Genomic DNA, 18,875 nt, shown 5'->3' on the forward strand with positions numbered 1-18,875 from the left:
ACTGTGACTATCACCAGCAGTTTGCGTGCACTGCTCTGCGTACAAGTTAGTCTGAACAACAATACCCTCCAGCAGCTCGTCAGTCAGGAATAGCTCAAGAAAGTCAATTGGTTGGTCTGACTCAAGGGCAGCAGAACCATTGATAAGTCCAGGCTTTGCAGTGAAAGGAATGTCTACAGGGTGCCAGTTGGTTTCAGACCAGCCGGGATCTTCTGCTGGAACGCTTCCACCGGGCCCATGTTCTGCAGAATTTGCACCTTTGGGTGGGCGTCCCCTTCGTTTGGGACCTGTACATTATAGAAATACATAATTACTATAAAATACATATATATTTTGTATTCACGTTTATTTATTTATTTTGTGCGATGTGCAGAAAAATAAACTTTTTTTTGTTCTTACCTCTAGGTTTACTGCTAACAGTGGTCTTCGTACCACTGGCATTTTGGACTGGAGAACCTGCGCTGCCAGAGTCCCTGCTCGGAAGCCATTCGTCATCCGTGAGATCCGAATGATCTGAAATGCCTTCCACGGCTTGACGACCAGGTGCCTTTTGTCTCGTACTACTTCGATGAGGGGTGCCGCTGGGCCCATGTTCACCATTTTCAAGTCCGCTAGTCTGTGTACTACCGACATGGCCAGGATCGCTCGGAGTCGGTAAAGTTTGTGTGTCATCATCAGAGAAGTCGGATTCAGTCTCGGTGTCATGCTCTAAGGAATACATGGCAAAACAAGGGAGTCATAAGAAAATAATAAAGCTGCACGCTCCAATGTAATTTATTGAGGTTTAAAGCCAAGGCTCTTCCCTGGGTCAGGTTTTGCCCCTTCGCTCGAAACGTCAATAAATTGACAGACAGGTGGGATTTCTGAATGTTTTAAATGTTAGAGGCCTTTTGGAGTAAATGTGGGCTATTTCAAGGGTTAAATAAATCTAAAATGCCTTAAACACATCGTCTGACCCTCAGAACATAGATATAGACACTTTGTAGTTTTGGCTTGCCTTTTATGGGGTTATTGAATAAATAATTTAAAATTGGCTGCCATTTTGAAAAAGAAAGGTCTGATTCAGCAACCTTGAATTATTTACAATGTCCTGGTTTCCCACTTTTACCCCAAAATGCCTCTCACCTCCATATAGAAGGCCTTTTTTCTGAAATCACTCCAGACTATGAGGAGTGTGCAGGTTTATTATTTTACCTTATGTCACTTTCCAACCCAACACCTCAACTAAAGGCCTATTCATAGTTTGGATTTTCGGTGGTGAGGTGACCACTGCTCCGGTGGTGAGCTGACCACCGGAGCTGAAATAACGTTGAGCGGTGGTGAGTAAAAACAGAGAGAAGGGCTGGAGCGGTGGCGGTGGTTTGCTCTTCACTGCGGCTCGTGACGTCATGTTGTAGTTCGGTGGTCACCTAACCACCGAAGATCCAGACTATGTATGAGCCTTAAGTGATGTGTGTATTCTATTCGTTTTTGTAAAACAGTCCAGTCAGTCCACACAAGTCAAATGTTTAAACTATTCATTCATTAAATTAAATACAGTATGCCATACTTGCGTTTTGATTATTGCCAATAATCAAAACATAAACTGGTATGAGGTATGAATAAGTCAGTATTGGTGGGAAAAGTACATTTTATGCTTGCGTAAAATATAGAAGTAAAAGTAAACAAAGTAAAAGTCCGGAATTAAAAATGTACTGTGAAAGTGAAAGTACAAAAGTATTGGTATCAATGTACTTAAAGTACCAAAAGTAGAATCTACTCTTCATGGAGAAAATGTCTAATTTCAAGTTTTCAAATGTGTAAAAATAGTTTGAAAATAGCAGATAGACAAGCTCACAATGCATCGAGAGCTTGTAGATGGATCATTTAGAAATGGACGAAATGTAAATGGGGTTGAAGTAGAGAACGTATGTTTTGAAATAATATTCCAAATCTACAAAATAACTAGTAACTAAAGCTGTCAAATGTAGTGGAGTAAAAGCTCAATATTTGGATCTGAGGTGTAGTGGAGTAAAAGTACAAATACCTCAAAATTGTACTTAAGTACAGTGCTTAAGTAAATGTACTTAAATGTTACTTTCCACCACTGGTAGTCATGTATGCAGTGTATGGATGTATGAATGTGCTGTGTGTGAGTGCAGTGTATTGTATAAAAAGGTGTAAGGCCCTAAACAGGTCAAGCACAACCTGCTTCAAGGGAGGAAAGAGTGTGAAAAGGTTGGCAGGATAGATAGGATGCCATAAACTGATAAAAGTCTAATTTGAATATTCTACAGCCCAGACAAAGATTGAAAAACTCTTCCTACTGTATACGAAACATAAGGTAAAGACACAGAAGTAATTTTCGCTATTACACAGTTCCAGAGGGCAGATTCTTTGCAACGTGGTAGCCAAACTACACCTGGAAGTTTGGTGGAATGCATTGGAGTCAGAGAGCTGGGTGACCAGCTCATGAACAAACACTATTTCTGAATGAAAGGCCTATTCATACTCTAGTTTGTGGTGCACTACAATATTACGCCACTCGCCGCGGTGATCAGCTATCACCGCAGATCCCGACACATCGGTTTTACTTTCTGACAAGTCACAAATCACCTCGTTCACCGATTGGGCTTGTAATTTTGTGGGCGGTCCCCTTGGTTTTGCAGGCACAGAGGAGCAAACAGAAACAGAGCCGAGAGATGGAAGAGAGAACAAAGGAAGAATAGACCGCGACAGAAAGCCACAACATAAAGCGAGAGAAACAGACTGAATAGAATAGGGAAAAGGAGTAGCGTAGAGGCACTAGAAAGAAAATGCACATAAAAAATAACCTCCTCCTCTGCTAAACTGTGTTTAGAGCAATGTCGCGAAAGAGCGCCAGCCTGCCTGTGCCAACATGGTGTGCGATGGTGGAGTGAGGGTTGTGCATCTGAACCAGAGTGAGGCGGGATCAATGCTTAAGGACATCATGATGGCCTCAACTCATTATGAAGGCGACGGTGATAGGTGATAACACCTAAAACTGGAGTATGTATGAGCCTTGCCCTTGACTGAGACCTTTGTAAAATAATTGCTTCTGGAAAATAACAGAAGACATAGCACTTTGTCTGATGTGTTGCTTTTCGATGTGTATACTGCGTAATTTTATAGAGGTATCTAAAGAGCACAAAATACGTTTCTGAACGTAACAAGTATCACAAGACTGTCCACCGTTTCCTGTCTGGCAGCCAAATCTCACGATATCTTCGAGACAGAAATGATACATGCCGTTGTTTTGATGTGCACAGTACATCATTTTATGGAGGATCTAAAGGCAAGTTTTAGAAAGCATGTATTATGTCTTCTTTTATATTCCTGCACCGATTATATGACAAGAAATTATGTTTGTTGAGCTACTCTGAACATGTACAAATGCTAAATCTAAGGTGATTACCCTGCTGCCCCACTTGTCCGGTTTATGTGTGCAATGCGTTTTTATAACCCGTAGGTTTCAATAAAGTGTTTTAATCTACTCTGTCTCGGAATCTGTCTTGCATCTTGGATCTCCCCAAAATGTACAACTGGCCGCGCAACCCTGACCACCAGGGGCGCTGTTGCGATCAAGGAAAAATCCAGATGGGTGACAGATTCTGAGACAGAGTGGATTTTTAACTACTGAACCTACGAATTATAAACGCATTGTGCAGACAGGTGGGGCAGCAGGCTAAGCACCTTAGATTTTGATTTGTACTTGTTCAGAGTAGCTACGGAGGCAGGGGATTTCAGACTCCTCAACATGGGCAATGAGACTTTAGACTCGTAGATTGAAAATGTCAGAATCGATAAATACATCTACGAGCAGGGCTCGACAGTGCGACTAGGTAGTCGCATATGCTACTAAAAATAGCACCGTGCGAGTTGTAGAATTCAATTTGTAGCACTGGTGCGACTACAGAATTTGACCGTTCAATCGTGATTAAGACAATTAAAGGCTCATACATAGTCTGGATTTACGGTGGTGGGGTGACCACCGAACTACAACATGACGTCACGAGCCGCGGTGAAGAGCAAACCACCGCCACCGCTCCAGCCCTTCTCTGTTTTTACTCACCACCGCTCAACGTTATTTCAGCTCCGGTGGTCAGCTCACCACCGGAGCGGTGGTCACCTTACCACCGAAAATCCAGACTATGAATAGGCCTTAAGGCTCTGATCCCGCAATACACATTCTATTAGTTTCAGTTCTATACCTACATTTATATTTGTAGTACGGCGGTGTCGTTCGCCAAAAAGAGCAGATCTACAAGCTAACGACGTGTCGAGGCTCGATGCATCCTTAGCTTGAAGATCTGTTCCCCTTGCTTCCACCGCACCGCCCTCCCCCTTTTAGCACTCTGTGCTGTGTGTCTGTTGTTCCCTCGCAGGCAGCGAGTGAACGCAGCATGATAGCGTCCGCGACACGTTGAACTCTAAACTTATTGGTAAAGTTCGAACGCCAACTTTTAACCAAACACGGGAGAAACACTGCACGGCTGCACACACAAATAAAGAGTGCACGCGTGCACGCACAGGACGGATTATTATCGATCAAAACAATCCTTAGCGTCGCTTACAAAAGCATGTGTTGCACAGCATGAATGACATTAGTAATCACCGACCTGGCTGGATAAATATCAGTGGTCCATCCATTGTGTGACCTGCTTAACGAGCAACGGTAGGCAGCCGAGTAAGTTACCAGCTTAGTAAATATAGTCTACTGTAGCTGTGTGTCAGATGTTCTGTCTGAAGCAGTCAAAGCCAAGGAGAATGTAAACAATTGAATTCACAATCGAGCATCTTGCCCTTCATCGAAAAATCACACCTGGGTGAAGTGAGGGACACTCTTATCATCATACTTCATCATGAATTATCTCGTACATCAGAATACCTAGCTGTGATTGGTTTAATAGCTGATTTGCTCGTTTGCATATGACGTATACATTTTCCTCTCAATGTCAATGGCATTTAATGTTTTGATGGGACAAGATTTAGTGGACATTTGACCTGAATTCCCCTTTCATTGTAAATGGCAAATGTGTGGGGACTAAAGCTATGTATACCGGTTAGGGTATACATAGGAGGGGCTAGCGCCCCTCAAAAACACATTTGATCACTTTTCATCGTGCTCCTAAAATAATTTGTGTGCTACTTGCTAAGCGTCAAGCTTAGCACTGTCTTTCTGTTGTATGAACACAAGGCTACTGTACTGTGTACTTTATACCTCATACTTTAAATGCTCTATAATACTTTAAATGCTCTATAATAATAATAATAATAAGTAAAATAAATCCCAAATCTATTTGAAGTCACTGTTATGCACTGCACTGATATACTTGAATAATACGATGGCTCATGTGTACAGGGTTTGATGAGGGCCCAGGTAGGGCCGGGCCTTAATTTTCGGGGCTGTTGAGAACTACTAATAACTTTGGGGTTCTAGAGTTTGAATGGACTCAGGAATCAGTCAAAAGGGAGACATCGAAGAGGAAGGGCCGAGGCACGATCAACATATGGAATGTCAGAACAGGTCAGCTCCATATATGGATATCTAAGGGTTGGAGATCAGATGTAGAGTTGCTGGCCGGTTCCATATATTCAGATCTAGTTGATGATCCAGTCTTCTCCATGTATGGCTATCCAGGGTTTGATGAGGTCTGTGTTGTGATTTTCATATATTGGGCCGGCCATATATGGTGGCGTGACCATATATGGAGGCGTGCCATGACGCGTGCCACACAGGTTTTCGTAGTAAAAACTGCAACCTATGGTCACAATAACATGGTCACCGCCATTTTGCACAGCAGTCACACAGGCCAGACCAGAGATCTTAGAGGGCAGTCACGTGTCCCATGCAGCCCCATGAATGAACTTAACGTAGTGATTGCAACACTCTCCTCTAAACAGCGCTGCCTCAGACGAAGGGTCACTTCTTGAGCGCAACGCAGCAGAACAGACCCCCACAGGCACAGACCACTTCAATTGAGCTGTGCATAAATGCACCATACACTTTATTTAGCTCACTGAGTGTACCACAAAGTATTACATTTAACACTTTACATTTTAGTATTTATTTTATTTTGGCGACATTTAATTTACTATGTTTGCACTGTTTGCATAACTCTTTGCAATTGCCAGATTTAGAATTGTGTTAAATGTTAATTTCTTTCAGGTACATTTTCTACATGAATATACCGGTAACCTTATTACAAGATGAAATCGGAGTAAAATGCTGCAAATTGTAAACATGACAAAATATGAATCCTAACGTCGTTGAAGTGGGAAAATGTCCATGGGACCCATCTAAAAGACCACATTGAAAACATATTTACATCACTGTCATTTATTATTATTAGAGCATTTAAAGTATGAGGTACAAGGTACAGCAGCCTTGTGTTCATACAACAGAAAGACTGGGCAACGTTATTCATCTTTCAGGACCTTTCACTGCTTCATCTGAGGGGTGAGCTGCCTTTACCGTAATTACAGTAAGTTAATGTTACTAAAAAGCAGGTAAAAGAGTAACGTGATCAGACGAACAGTCACTTTCCCATTCACTGTAGCAGTAGGAATTTTTACACCGCAGCAAATGTTGGCACCAGCTACAGGAAATAACTTGGCTGGCAATGGCTGTGTGCACGGGACCTCTGTGGATTTGTCTATAGCGAGTGTTGTTTTGTGGTGCAAACAAGCCCCTTTGAATGTGGATGGGGATGGACAAGACACATTCAAAGATGTGAAATACTAGTTTAGCAGGCGGTAAAAGAGCAGTACTTCCAGAAACGCACAAAACAGTTCTCAGCTACTACACCGGAGGTTCAACCTCTTCAGGCTGTGACCCCCCCCCCAAACAATATTTGAACTGGGGACACCCCATCCCACCCTTGTATTGTAGGAGTTGAGGCATTACATTCAGTTTGACTCGGTTCCACATATAAATATTGTGAAACTAGCAGATGTACAAGCCCATTACAAGCTTGTAGATCGTCCATTTTCTCTTCCCTATTATCATTTGAAAATTTCACCAATGTTTGACCATTTTTTAAAGTATACTTTTGTTACTTTCGATGCTGCGATGGTCTCTATTTTCCATTTAAAATTAAATTGTCTTCTTACAAAATGCAGTTAAAATGAAAGTATTAAGTATAAGAATAAAAGTGAAAAATGAGTCTGTCAAGGTATGATAATTGGTACTTGGATGTGAAACCATTTCCTCATCAATATTTTTATTATTATTTCTAGATTCATGTAGGATATATTTATGTACGTTTTATATCAAATAGGCTATCCATGAGTGTATGACAATGTATTAAGTCATAAATTGAGTATTTGCCAATACAAAATAGTTCTAAAGACTGACATCTCCATCTAGTGGCCACATGGATGGAATACCAGTCAAACAAGATGTACTTACTAAATAAATAAGACACTTTAAAACAAACCTAGATAACGTTTAAATAAATAGGGGATCAAAATGTTGATAATGTTCTGAATCAAATCCTGAATTGTTTAACCCATTTAGACCTGAGACCGATTAAAAACAAAAAGGCTTCTAAATCGGACAGTTTTCTGAAAAAACATTGTTTCAATGTCAGTGGTTTTCAAACGATTCCATGTCAAGGACCGCAAAAATTGTAATTGGCCACTGACCCCCATCTGAAAATATGTTGTCCCAGGGACCCCTCCAGAAGCAAAGATTTGAGTTAAACGTTCGCTCTGAAAGAATATATTCAAAGAGTTGCGCCACATTTTCATGATTCTTCAAAACATAGCAGATCTACAAGCATGTTGCGCGGCACTTGGTGCCAGGTGCCACACGATGGGCTTGTAAATCTGCTGTTTGTCAATAACTAAAGTATAACATAATCCTTAAAACACCAAAAGGGGTTCCCCTCCTGAATGGGTTAAATGTAATTTATTTTTCCTTAAGTAAATGTGACATGATAGCCTCCTTCACTAGCTAGGAAGTGTTGCATAGGTTGTAAAATAGTGCATTTATATAGCACATTTATCCAAGGCGCTTTACAATGTGTGAGTGTGTGTGTACATACCTTGCTTTGACCAGGGTCTCTCGCAGATGTCCATTCGTTCCTCCCCTATTGTCAGAGAAATCAATACAGCATTCAATAAATAGGACTAGGTCAGTGTTTAACCCAGTTATCAGTGTTCAAAGTGTGCCAGCCTGCCTCAGTTTGCTGTGGCGTCTGGCGGTTCACAAAACACTTATCCTCTGTTCACAAATTCAGATTTGGGGTACATAGTTACAGTGCCTCCGGAAAGTTCACACCTTCACTTTTACCACATTTTGTTTTGTTGCAGCCTCATTTCAAAATGGATTAAATTCGTTTTTTCCCTCATCAATCTACACACAATACCCCATAATGATGAAGTGTTAAAAATATTTTGTTAATTTATTAAAAATAAGTAACTGGAAAAACACAGGGTTAGACGGGGAGCGTCGATGCACAGCTATTTTCAGGTCCTTCCAGAGATGCTCAATGGGGTTCAAGTCTGGGCTCTGGCTGGGCCACTCAAGGACTTTCACAGAGTTGTCCTAAAACCAATCCTTCGTTATCTTAGCTGTGTGCTTGGGGTCGTTGTCCTGTTGGAAGGTGAATCGTTGACCAAGTTGGAGGTCCTGAGCACTCTGGAGCAGGTTTTCATCCAGGATGTCTGCTCCATTCATCTTTCCCTCTATCCTGACAAGTCTCCCAGTTCCTGCCGTTGAAAAACATCCCCACAGCATGATGCTGCCACCACCATGCTTTACCGTAGGGATGGTATTTGCCAGGTGATGAGCGGTGCCTGGTTTCTTCCAGACCGAAGCCTCTCCTCAATAAAAGGCACATGACAGCCGGACGTCACAGCTCACTTGGAGTTTGCCAAAAGGCACCTAAACGACTCTCAGACCATTATTAACAAGATTATCTGGTCTGATGAAACCAAAATAGAGCATCATGCTGTGGGGATGTTTTTCAACGGCAGGAACTGGGAGACTTGTCAGGATAGAGGGAAAGATGAATGGAGCAGTATACAGAGACATCCTGGATGAAAACCTGCTCCAGAGCACTCAGGACCTCCGACTTGGTCAACGATTCACCTTCCAACAGGACAACGACCCCAAGCACACAGCTAAGATAACGAAGGAATGGTTTTAGGACAACTCTGTGAAAGTCCTTGAGTGGCCCAGCCAGAGCCCAGACTTGAACCCCATTGAGCATCTCTGGAATTACCTGAAAATAGCTGTGCATCGACGCTCCCCGTCTAACCCGACAGAGCTTGAGAGGATCTGCAGAGATGAAGGGGGAAAATACCCCAAATTCAAGTGTGCCATGCTTGTAGCATCATTCCCAAAAAAGCTTAAGGCTGTAATTGCTGCCAAAGGGGCCTCAATTTAGTACTAAGTGTGTTTTTCCAGTTTCTTATTTTTAATAAATTAACAAAATATTTGAAAAAACTTTTTTCACTTCATCATTATGGGGTATTGTGTGTAGATTGATGAGGAAAAAAACGAATTTAATCCATTTTGAAATGAGGCTGCAACAAAACAAAAATGTGGTAAAAGTGAAGGGGTGTGAATACTTTCCGGAGGCTTTGTCATTGATTTTAAAAAAAACCTGGTCGAAATAACCCTAACCAATCAGGAAGTAGACAGGTAAATCGACCAATGACAAAGCCTCAAGGAAAATCTTTGAATGCAGATTGCGGCCCCTAGTGTTTTACCCATTGCTGGCTGTCTGAATGCCAAACAACAACAACAAAAAGTCATTAAATTTCATTCATGACATGAATGTATAAACAATATTTTAGGTCAATAAAAAAAAAACTATATACCAAATTTCCCACTCCACACCCACAGCTGCCGGACTACCATAGATGAGAGTAGGAACGAAGATTTCTCAGTAGACAAGAGAGCTTTGCCTTCTGGTTCAGCTCTCTTTTCATCACAACAGTGTGGTACAGCGACTGCAATACCGCACTGATTCTCCGGCTGATCTCCTTTGTCCTCCCCTCACTCGTGAACAAGTCCCCTAGATATTTAAACTCCTTCACCTGGGGTAATGTATCATTCCTTTTTTTTTATATATATTTTTTATCCCACGATTTTGTAACCCATTTTTCACCCCTGTGTCAATCATCATTCTAATGTGATCCTGGGCTCTACACACCCTCCACCAACCTAGTCCCCATATATGGGGGACAAGGGGAGAGCAACGGACTTGAACTCATGCTTCCTTCATGCCTGAGTGTCCAAGTTGCTCCTTTCCACCTGACAGGGGGGAGTTTCCCTGGTTGGACGTAGCGCGTTATTCCAACCAGTTCCTTTCCCCTCCATCAGGCGCCCCGGCTGGCCAGGGGGAGGCAGTTTAGTGACCAGGATTACTGCATGTTTTTTGTGAGGGTACCTACCCTAGGGGACACGGGGAGAACATGCAAACTCCACACAGAAACGCCCTTTCGCCAACCCCGCCTTCGGGTATGGGCACTGATGACGCGGAGGAGGAAACACGCCGCCAGCACCCACAGCGTCCCGAGCGGGAATCGAACCCAGGACCTTCTAGCTGTGCACTACCAACTGTGCCACCATGCCCTAATGTATCATTCCTACTTGGACTGTGTTGTAGTATACAACATGCTGTGTACTCATACAAGGTACTTGTATGTGAATATGCAATGTACTTGATATGTATCGTGTACTGCCTGGAGTGATAGACTGACTGTCTTGATAGCCACTGGAGAGTGGAGACAGCTCAACTTGCTGCTAGCTGATGTTATTGTTATGTCTCAGTGGCACGTCATTAGGACACCAGGATCCAGAGCTATATATATGATTATGTATGTGTAATAAACTTTGTGAACGTTTTAATGTGACCAGCCTCGTGTCATGTTAATCTTCTCCCGGGCCGGCCTGTCTGTCTGTCCGCTGCCGAACCACAGAAATGTTCAACCGGGTCGTCACACACCAGAACCAGATGAGGGTCCAGTACTTAGTATATAATCATAACAGACTGCACAATCCAGTTTCCTGCTGAGAACAATGGTCTCATATTTGGAGATGCTGATCATCATCCCAGGCGCCGTACACTCGGCTGCGAACCGGTCCAGAAAAAATACTAATATCTAAATGTTTTTTCCTCCACAGACGTTATGTCTCTGAGGAGTGTGCTAAAAGCTTGCTGCCCCCCTCCCGGCTGTCAATCAACTCTTATCTATAACGATTTGATTGTCAGTGTACTCACCACCAGAGTTGTCATCATAGTCATCATCTTCCTCCACATCACTATCAACCTGCTGCCATGGCTCCAACTCCTCTTCCTCACATTCCATGAACAACTCAGAGTCAGTGTCCATGTTGCTGCACACACACACACACACACACACACACACACACAGATATACATAACATTTAGAGCACAGGTCAGGTATTGTATTTTTTTCTCCCATTTCTCTCTCACACACACACACACACACACACACACACACCATTTAGAGCACACGTATTGTACACACACACACAGTAAGTGAGTAAGCCTTGCCGAGCCATGTTGAGGCAGCTTGTTGTACAAGTACACCTGCTGGACATGATGTACAAGTACACCCCCTGGACATGGCGCTAGTATGTCACAGGCCTTGACCCTGACCGCCCAGTCTCATGGCGATTATTTCCTTATTTTTTAAAGTGGTGCAACCACTTCATTAAATAGCTTTGTGTCTGGTGTCGCTTGTTTATCATAAAAGTCCCCCGTAGAGATGTTATGAGCTACTTTCTGTCCAAAATATTCCAAGAGTGACAATATCGAGCCGCCATTTTGATTTTTGCAACGTGCCGTAAAACAAGATGTGAGGGGGAGCGCTTGTTTAATAGCGTCCCTCCCTCCCTCTTCTTTGGGTGTCTTACCTGCGCAGGTAAGATTCTATTAAACAAGCACTCCCCCTCACATCTTGTTTTACGGCACGTTGCAAAAATCAAAATGGCGGCTCGATATTGTCACTCTTGGAATATTTTGGACAGAAAGTAGCTCATAACATCTCTACGGGGGACTTTTATGATAAACAAGCGACACCATATTGAAAGAGGATAATTCAAGCTTGGACTGCAGCTGCAAAGTTGGTGAGTTTAACGTCATTTAAGACCAGGAGATCACAAACCAAAAAACATGCATAGGAAGTTGATGGAGGTTATTGCAACTCTGGATTCAGCCCATTGTAAAAAAATCTAGAGTTGCAAATTGCGGCTAGCTGCCTGGTTACCTGTGTCTGAGCACAAAAATAGCATTTGGTTGGTTTTCAAAACCAAGTGTCACTGTTGTGCAGCCTAACACACACATATTAACTGTATGATGATGATGATGATGATGATGATGACCCCCATTTGACCCAATATTTACCTCCGGCCGGGACCCCAATCTGTAGGAGTCACTAGAGCACCAACATAATGTCCTCCCCGCCCTCTTAAAGAGGACCACGACCATCACAATGTAAAGGACCACATTGGAGATGTAAAGTTGTATCATAATACCTTATTTTACTATACTTTACGTTATTCTGGGTATGCTAGTGTATGGGTGTAACTTTGTGTGTAACGGTCGGTCATTACATTTAACTTCCTATTGTCATGGTGAGGATGATGGACGTGCCCAAAGAGCCAATCGCCACACGCCGTCTTGAAAGAAAGTTACGCCCACTATGAAATAGCCTCGTTTTTTGTCTCTCTCTCGTTTGTTTCATTCACCATATATAAATAAATACAGCATCCCGGGTTACAGTGAAGCATCGATCATACCACCGTCCTCACACATTATACAATACTGCTGATAAATACACTAATAGAACAATGTATGAATACTAAACAGTGCAGGAACATTCACATACAATAGTAAAAGTCCTGCTCCACTGCACTACAGAGCCCGCGCGTGCGTTCCGCCGCTTTCTGTGGGCGTGCACATGCACGCGGACCCACACGTCAAAACAAAAACATTCGTTTGATGTAAACGTAAATAAAACGACTTACCGTGTTTTTATTTGACGGCAATGAATGAATAGTTGTTCTGCTCTCGAGTATCGACTGTGATACTAGCACTCTCTACTAGCTCTATATGAACGGAGGGAGCCATGAAAATGTACAAACTGCACACCCGGACCGGAAGAGGCGGGACATCTTGTCTCCCTCCGCATCTCTGCGTTTATTGGTCGAAACCGAACGCACGTGATGTCCGGCTTTTGGTAGGGCTGTTCCCATTGGCCGTCGTAGTGTGGGAAGGCGGGGTGGTGGGAGAGTCTGAGAGAAACACCCTCCAACCAAGATGTGTTTTTCTGCGTGTTTTAAAAGCATTTATAATTAACTTAAGTGTTTAATTCAGCAACGCTGCCATTATGCCGTTGTTTAATAACACTGAATAACAGACTTAGCATATTGACCGTTTCGATGTTGATATGAAGAACAATAAAACATCACTTTGTTTGGGCTGGAGCTTCTTGGACTGCCATTTTGTTTCACTGACGTGAAAAAAACAAATCCGTTTTATGTTTTATCGTTGCTAACCTAAAAACTATAGGCATACAATGCATGTCATTGGGAAATCATGATATGATTATGAACTATTAAAGTAATTGTTTTCTAATGTGAATATTGTAATACGGTATATGTGAGCTAAATGGTGTATGATAACCTCGCTCCCGGTCCCCACCAAGCCCACAACTCCACTCCACAGTCCACACCCCCTCCCATGTCCCCCACTGTCCCTGGCCTGCCCCCTATCCCAGGTCAGAGGAGAGCTGCGGAGGATCCATCCCAGGAAAGCGGCTGGCCCCGAAAAGGTGTCCAAGGTTACAGAAGGCCTGCCACTGAGCTTGGGGACCCCCTCCAGCATATATCTTCAAGCTGAGCCTACGTCTGGGAAAGGTTCCCACACTGTGGAAAACCCATATAGACTGTAAAAAAAAAACCTCATGTATCGTACCGGTACGATGAACTAAATAACTTCAGACCTGTAGCGCTGACCTCTCACCTCATGAAGACACTGGAGAGGCTGATTCTACGTACACTTCATCAGTCCCCAGGTGCAATATGCCCAGGATCCCCTTCAATTTGCATATCGGGAGAAGGTAGGGGTGGAGGACGCTATCGCTATCCTCTACCTAACCCATCGGGCCTCCACATACCTGGACATGGAAAGTGGCGCTGTGAGGATATTATTCTTTGATTTCTCAAGCGCTTTTAATACCATACAGCCCCCCCCCCTCCCCTTCTGAAAGACAAACTGACCAGCATGCATGATGACCAACACCTTGTGTCCTGACTCATGGACTACCTCACTGACAGACCACAATATATCAGGTTGAGGGATACTTATGTGACCTGCAGCACAGGAGTCCCCAGAGGACTGGGGCTGGCCCCCCTTCTCTTCACCCTCTACACGGCGGGGTCAGACACTGCACAGAGATGTGCCACCTGCAGAAATTCTCTGACGTGACAACACCGCCATCGTCAGGTGCATCAAGGGCGGGAGAAGATACAGGAAAGTGATTTAGGACTTTGTGGATTGAAACCGGCTTCAGCTCAATTTCTCCAAAACAAAGAAGATTGTGATTGACTTTCAGACTTATTATCAGTCAGTGGTCTCCATGCAGTGATCTTTTCTATGCTGTGGTGTGGGAACGCCAGACAGAGGTACACAGCCAGACTAGTCAGACTGATTAGGCGAGCTGGCAAGGTGCTTAGGGACCAAGCTTGACTCTGTGGTGGACTGGTGGTGATGGCAGAGACACTAGCCATTCTGGATGAATGGCTAGTTTGCACAACAGGCAAATGTCAATTTGTGATATGCAAATGCATACAATCAAGAAATGGTAGATAAATATTCAATATATGACAGTCAGACCAATATTACCATAACAGAATAGCTACAGTGTAAGAATTTCAGGAAACACAGTCCATGAATTCTACAATGAGGAAGAACAGAGAGCTGTGTGCTAGCCTGTGACTTCTCTAACCCCGTGGTCACAAAGCTGCTTATAGAACAAGCATTCAATAACCAAGACTTTAAAGGACAAGAGGAACAAATACAAAAATGTTGTAAAGGATCCATGAAGTGGATCTGATGAATTGAAAAGGACCCCAAAGGAAACAAGCTATAGTGCTTTCTTGGCTGTTTAATCCCATTAGCAGACCTTGAACTGTACTTTCATGCACTTGTCTTTGCAAACAATTAATTTAATTAATTAATTCATTCCGAACAGAGATTCATACCCAACTGTTTACATGGAACCTGAATAATAAGTATTCCTATTCCTCATGTTTACATGACCAAAGCATTCATTGCATTCGGATTCAGAATATATAATTTGGACTATAGAGATGCCCAACGCGGCAACCCTGGCAACCCATAACCGTTATCCGGGTTCCCATTGGATTGGATTTGTTCTGATTCAGAAAGTGAAACACCAAAGTGGGGGAATTATTAAAATATCCTAAATAAAGTAAAGACCAGAAGTATATACATCACTCTAACAAATATAGTTAAAAGTCACCTTATGAGTATGAGATGAACATGTACAGAAAATATCTAGTGGCCCCTGGTAAAAACAGAGAAGTAATAAAAAACATTACGGCAGGAAATGTCGGGATAAAAGCCTGTCCAGGGAGCAGGAAAACTCAAGTGCAGATAGCTCTCTCTCTCTCTCTCTCTCTCTCTCTCTCTCTCTCTCTCTCTCTCTCTCTCTCTCTCTCTCTCTCTCTCTCTATGTTTCTCTCTATTTTTTCTCTTGTGTTCTTGCTATAACAGGGACAGGTCAATGCCACCTCTGAAATTTCCTGTCGCAACGAAGTAAACAAAGAGACCGGGTTGCGGTCACTCTCTGTAAAAAGGCCCTTATGAACACACACACCATCTCGAAAGTGATGGAAAAAATAGTCTATGAACAGGTTGAAAAGTATCTTGCCACTAATAAATTGTTGTACGAGTTCCAATCTGGTTTCAGAACATCCCACTCCACTGACACATGCCTTCTCTATTTGAGCGACCACATCAAACACGAGGTGGATGCTGGAAAATACTGCGGCATGGTCATGCTGGACCTCCAAAAGGCTTTTGACACCGTGAACCACTCCATACTGGTTAACAAGCTTAAAGCTATTGGTTTTGATAGCACATCAGTGAGCTGGATGCAATCCTACCTGGAGGGGAGAGAACAGATGGTGGAAGTGAACGGAACACTGTCCCCCCCCCTCCCAGTGAGCTGTGGCGTCCCACAAGGAAGCATACTAGGGCCTTTACTGTTCCTAATATATGTAAACGACATGACTTCAGCTTGTGACTGCAACTTGTTCCTGTTCGCAGACGACTCAGCACTGCTGGTCTCGGACAGGAACAAACTGCAGGTTGAAAAGACCCTCAGCTCTGAACTCGGTAGAATCTGCACCTGGCTCGCTGATAACAAACTATCCTTACACCTGGGAAAAACTGAATCCATTCTCTTCGGATCAAATAGTAATCTCAAAAAGGCAGATGGCTTCTTGGTTAGAGTTGGTGATGATATTATCACACGGAAGGATCAAATTACCTACCTAGGTTCCATCCTGGAGGCCAATCTTTCCGGTGATAAGATGGCCACCAACGTAATCAAAAAAGTCAATCAAAGAACAAGATTCCTCTACAGGATCTCCTCACTGGTCGACAAAAACACCTTGAAGACCTTAACAGGAGCCCTTGTACAAGGTTTCTTTGACTATGCATCCACCTCCTGGTACCACAGCACCTCAAAGGCCCTTAAAACAAGGCTCCAGACCTCCCAAAACAAACTGGTCAGGCTCCTACTTGGCCTCACCCCCCGAACCCACCTCACCCCTGCCCACTTTGACAGGCTGGGATGGCTTAGGGTCGACGACAGAGTACAGCATCTTGCAATGGGTCTGGTCCACAAGATTAGATACACCACCAAGATACCCATGTACCTGTCTAAATACTTCCTTAATGTAAACGAAGTCCACACCCACAACACCAGAGGGAGTGCAACAAACCATGTACAACCCAGATTCGGCACAAACAAGGGACTAAATTATTTTCGCTCCTATGCGACCAAAATGTGGAACGCCCTACCAACAGTCATTAAGACATGTGAATCCCTTGGCTCCTTCAAAACTGCTCTCAAAGGGCACCTACGGATGGCTGCAATTCGAAACTGGCCTCTGTAAAAGCTGAATTTGTATCTGGATTGTACTATGTTTTTGTATGGACGTGGTGTTGGGTGCCTGCACATATGCACACATGGCATCAACGCATGGTGTTGTGTGCAGGCGCCCTACACTCTGTCTTTGTACTATGGATTGTACTATGTTTTTGTATGGACGTGGTGTTGGGTGCCTGCACATATGCACACATGGCATCAACGCATGGTGTTGTGTGCAGGCGCCCTACACTCTGTCTTTCGTTTTCTTTTCTTTTATCCCCCTGTTCCCCTCACTGTATATATACTTTTTTTCCCTTTTCGCTTCCTATATGATGAATTCCTGTTCTGTTCTTTAACTACATAGAAGTGTCTATTTGTTTGTCTCTAAATGTTTTGATGAATTGAACAATGTGGACCCTGTTGTAAACAAGTGTAAGGCTTAATTGGGTCGTCCACTCACAGTTAACAGTCTTTGTATTGAGTTTGTGCTTGAAATGTACTGTAATTCTGCAAACTGTTAATAAAGATTTCAATCAATCAAAAAAACACCCACACACACACACACACACACACACACACTCACACACTCACGTACACACACACACACACACACACACACACACTCACTCACTCACACACACACACACACCGTCACGCACACACACCCACTAAACTTGCACCCCCGCTTACACATTAGCACACATCCGCACTCACACATTGAAGATGACAGATAATGGCCACATCGATACTCCCCCGTCCAGTTCCAGAGTCCGAAAGGAGCGAGATGACCCAGCCATGGGACGGCAGAAAGGGGAGGAAATTTGTTTTTCCCGTCAAGTCGGATGATGTGTTTGTCATGTTTGATACATCTGGCAGGGCTATAATAAGCTCCGAAAATGCATTGTATAACACTTTTGCTGTGAAAACTATATCACACTTTAGTCGAAGAGCGCTCTGCCAGACCGTTACCATTTGTGGGTAAATAACTTCACTTCTCTGTATTTCTCATCATCATTGTATTGAAATAAGACTCACTGTATAGTCTTATTGAGTAGGATAGTTCCAAAATAATTGTATTCATAGTATAGGCATTAAAACGAATTGACATAAAATTGTAAATCTCTTGTGTAATATTTTCCTGGGATTCGTCCATGGGTAGAGGGAGAAATCATATGAATACGTGTTGACACCTGGTTTTCTGTCTGAAATACCTCCTTGGAGGTGAAGGTGAAAGGCCAGAGGTGAATTCAACTCCAAAAGCCATCATGTTAGTATTTAACCTTTAACGTAAATTTATGTTCAACAGATTTTGTGTCCATGCACAGTCCTAGTCGATCCTCATAACTGACACAACAGCCCTCCTGGTTATTAAGTGGCAACAGGCGGAGAACAGCGCTCCGTAGAGCGCACTTTTTTCTAGTTCATTTTGTGGACTAAGGCAATCCATAACCAGTAACCACTATAGCCTGAACAGAATCGGTTGGTAAACGGACTGCGTGCCCACCGATCACACCAGACCAACCCCGTCCCGCTGCAAAGCAGGCAGATTCCCGGTGCTGCACCGAAATGGGTGACCTGTCAAATCGTGTGACTTCTGCGATGTGGGTGAATGGAGCGAACTGTCGAGGGGTCCGCGCACGCACAACGTCCGTCCGGGACGAGACACGGTGAAGTTTGAACTGCAACACCAGTAGGCGGCAGTAGCCTAC

At 43.4% G+C, this 18,875-nt stretch overlaps 1 protein-coding gene across 1 annotated transcript in view; it reads right to left on the bottom strand.

The window, feature by feature from the left end:
- Window positions 1–13,135, bottom strand: part of pogzb (pogo transposable element derived with ZNF domain b) — a 54,467-nt gene extending 41,332 nt beyond the window's left edge. Inside the window, exons 1-3 of the mRNA XM_080767220.1 lie at window positions 13,010–13,135; window positions 11,238–11,353; window positions 8,049–8,093 (exon numbers count right to left, since the gene is read on the bottom strand). Of these exons, the coding sequence (XP_080623346.1) occupies window positions 8,049–8,093; window positions 11,238–11,349 (157 nt within the window). The 5' untranslated portion in view covers window positions 11,350–11,353; window positions 13,010–13,135. The remainder of the gene's footprint in view (window positions 1–8,048; window positions 8,094–11,237; window positions 11,354–13,009) is intronic.
- Window positions 13,136–18,875: the final 5,740 nt, after the last annotated feature.

Source organism: Protomyctophum bolini (assembly GCF_963924005.1).
Source record: "Protomyctophum bolini genome assembly, chromosome: 7".
Lineage (NCBI taxonomy): Eukaryota > Metazoa > Chordata > Actinopteri > Myctophiformes > Myctophidae > Protomyctophum > Protomyctophum bolini.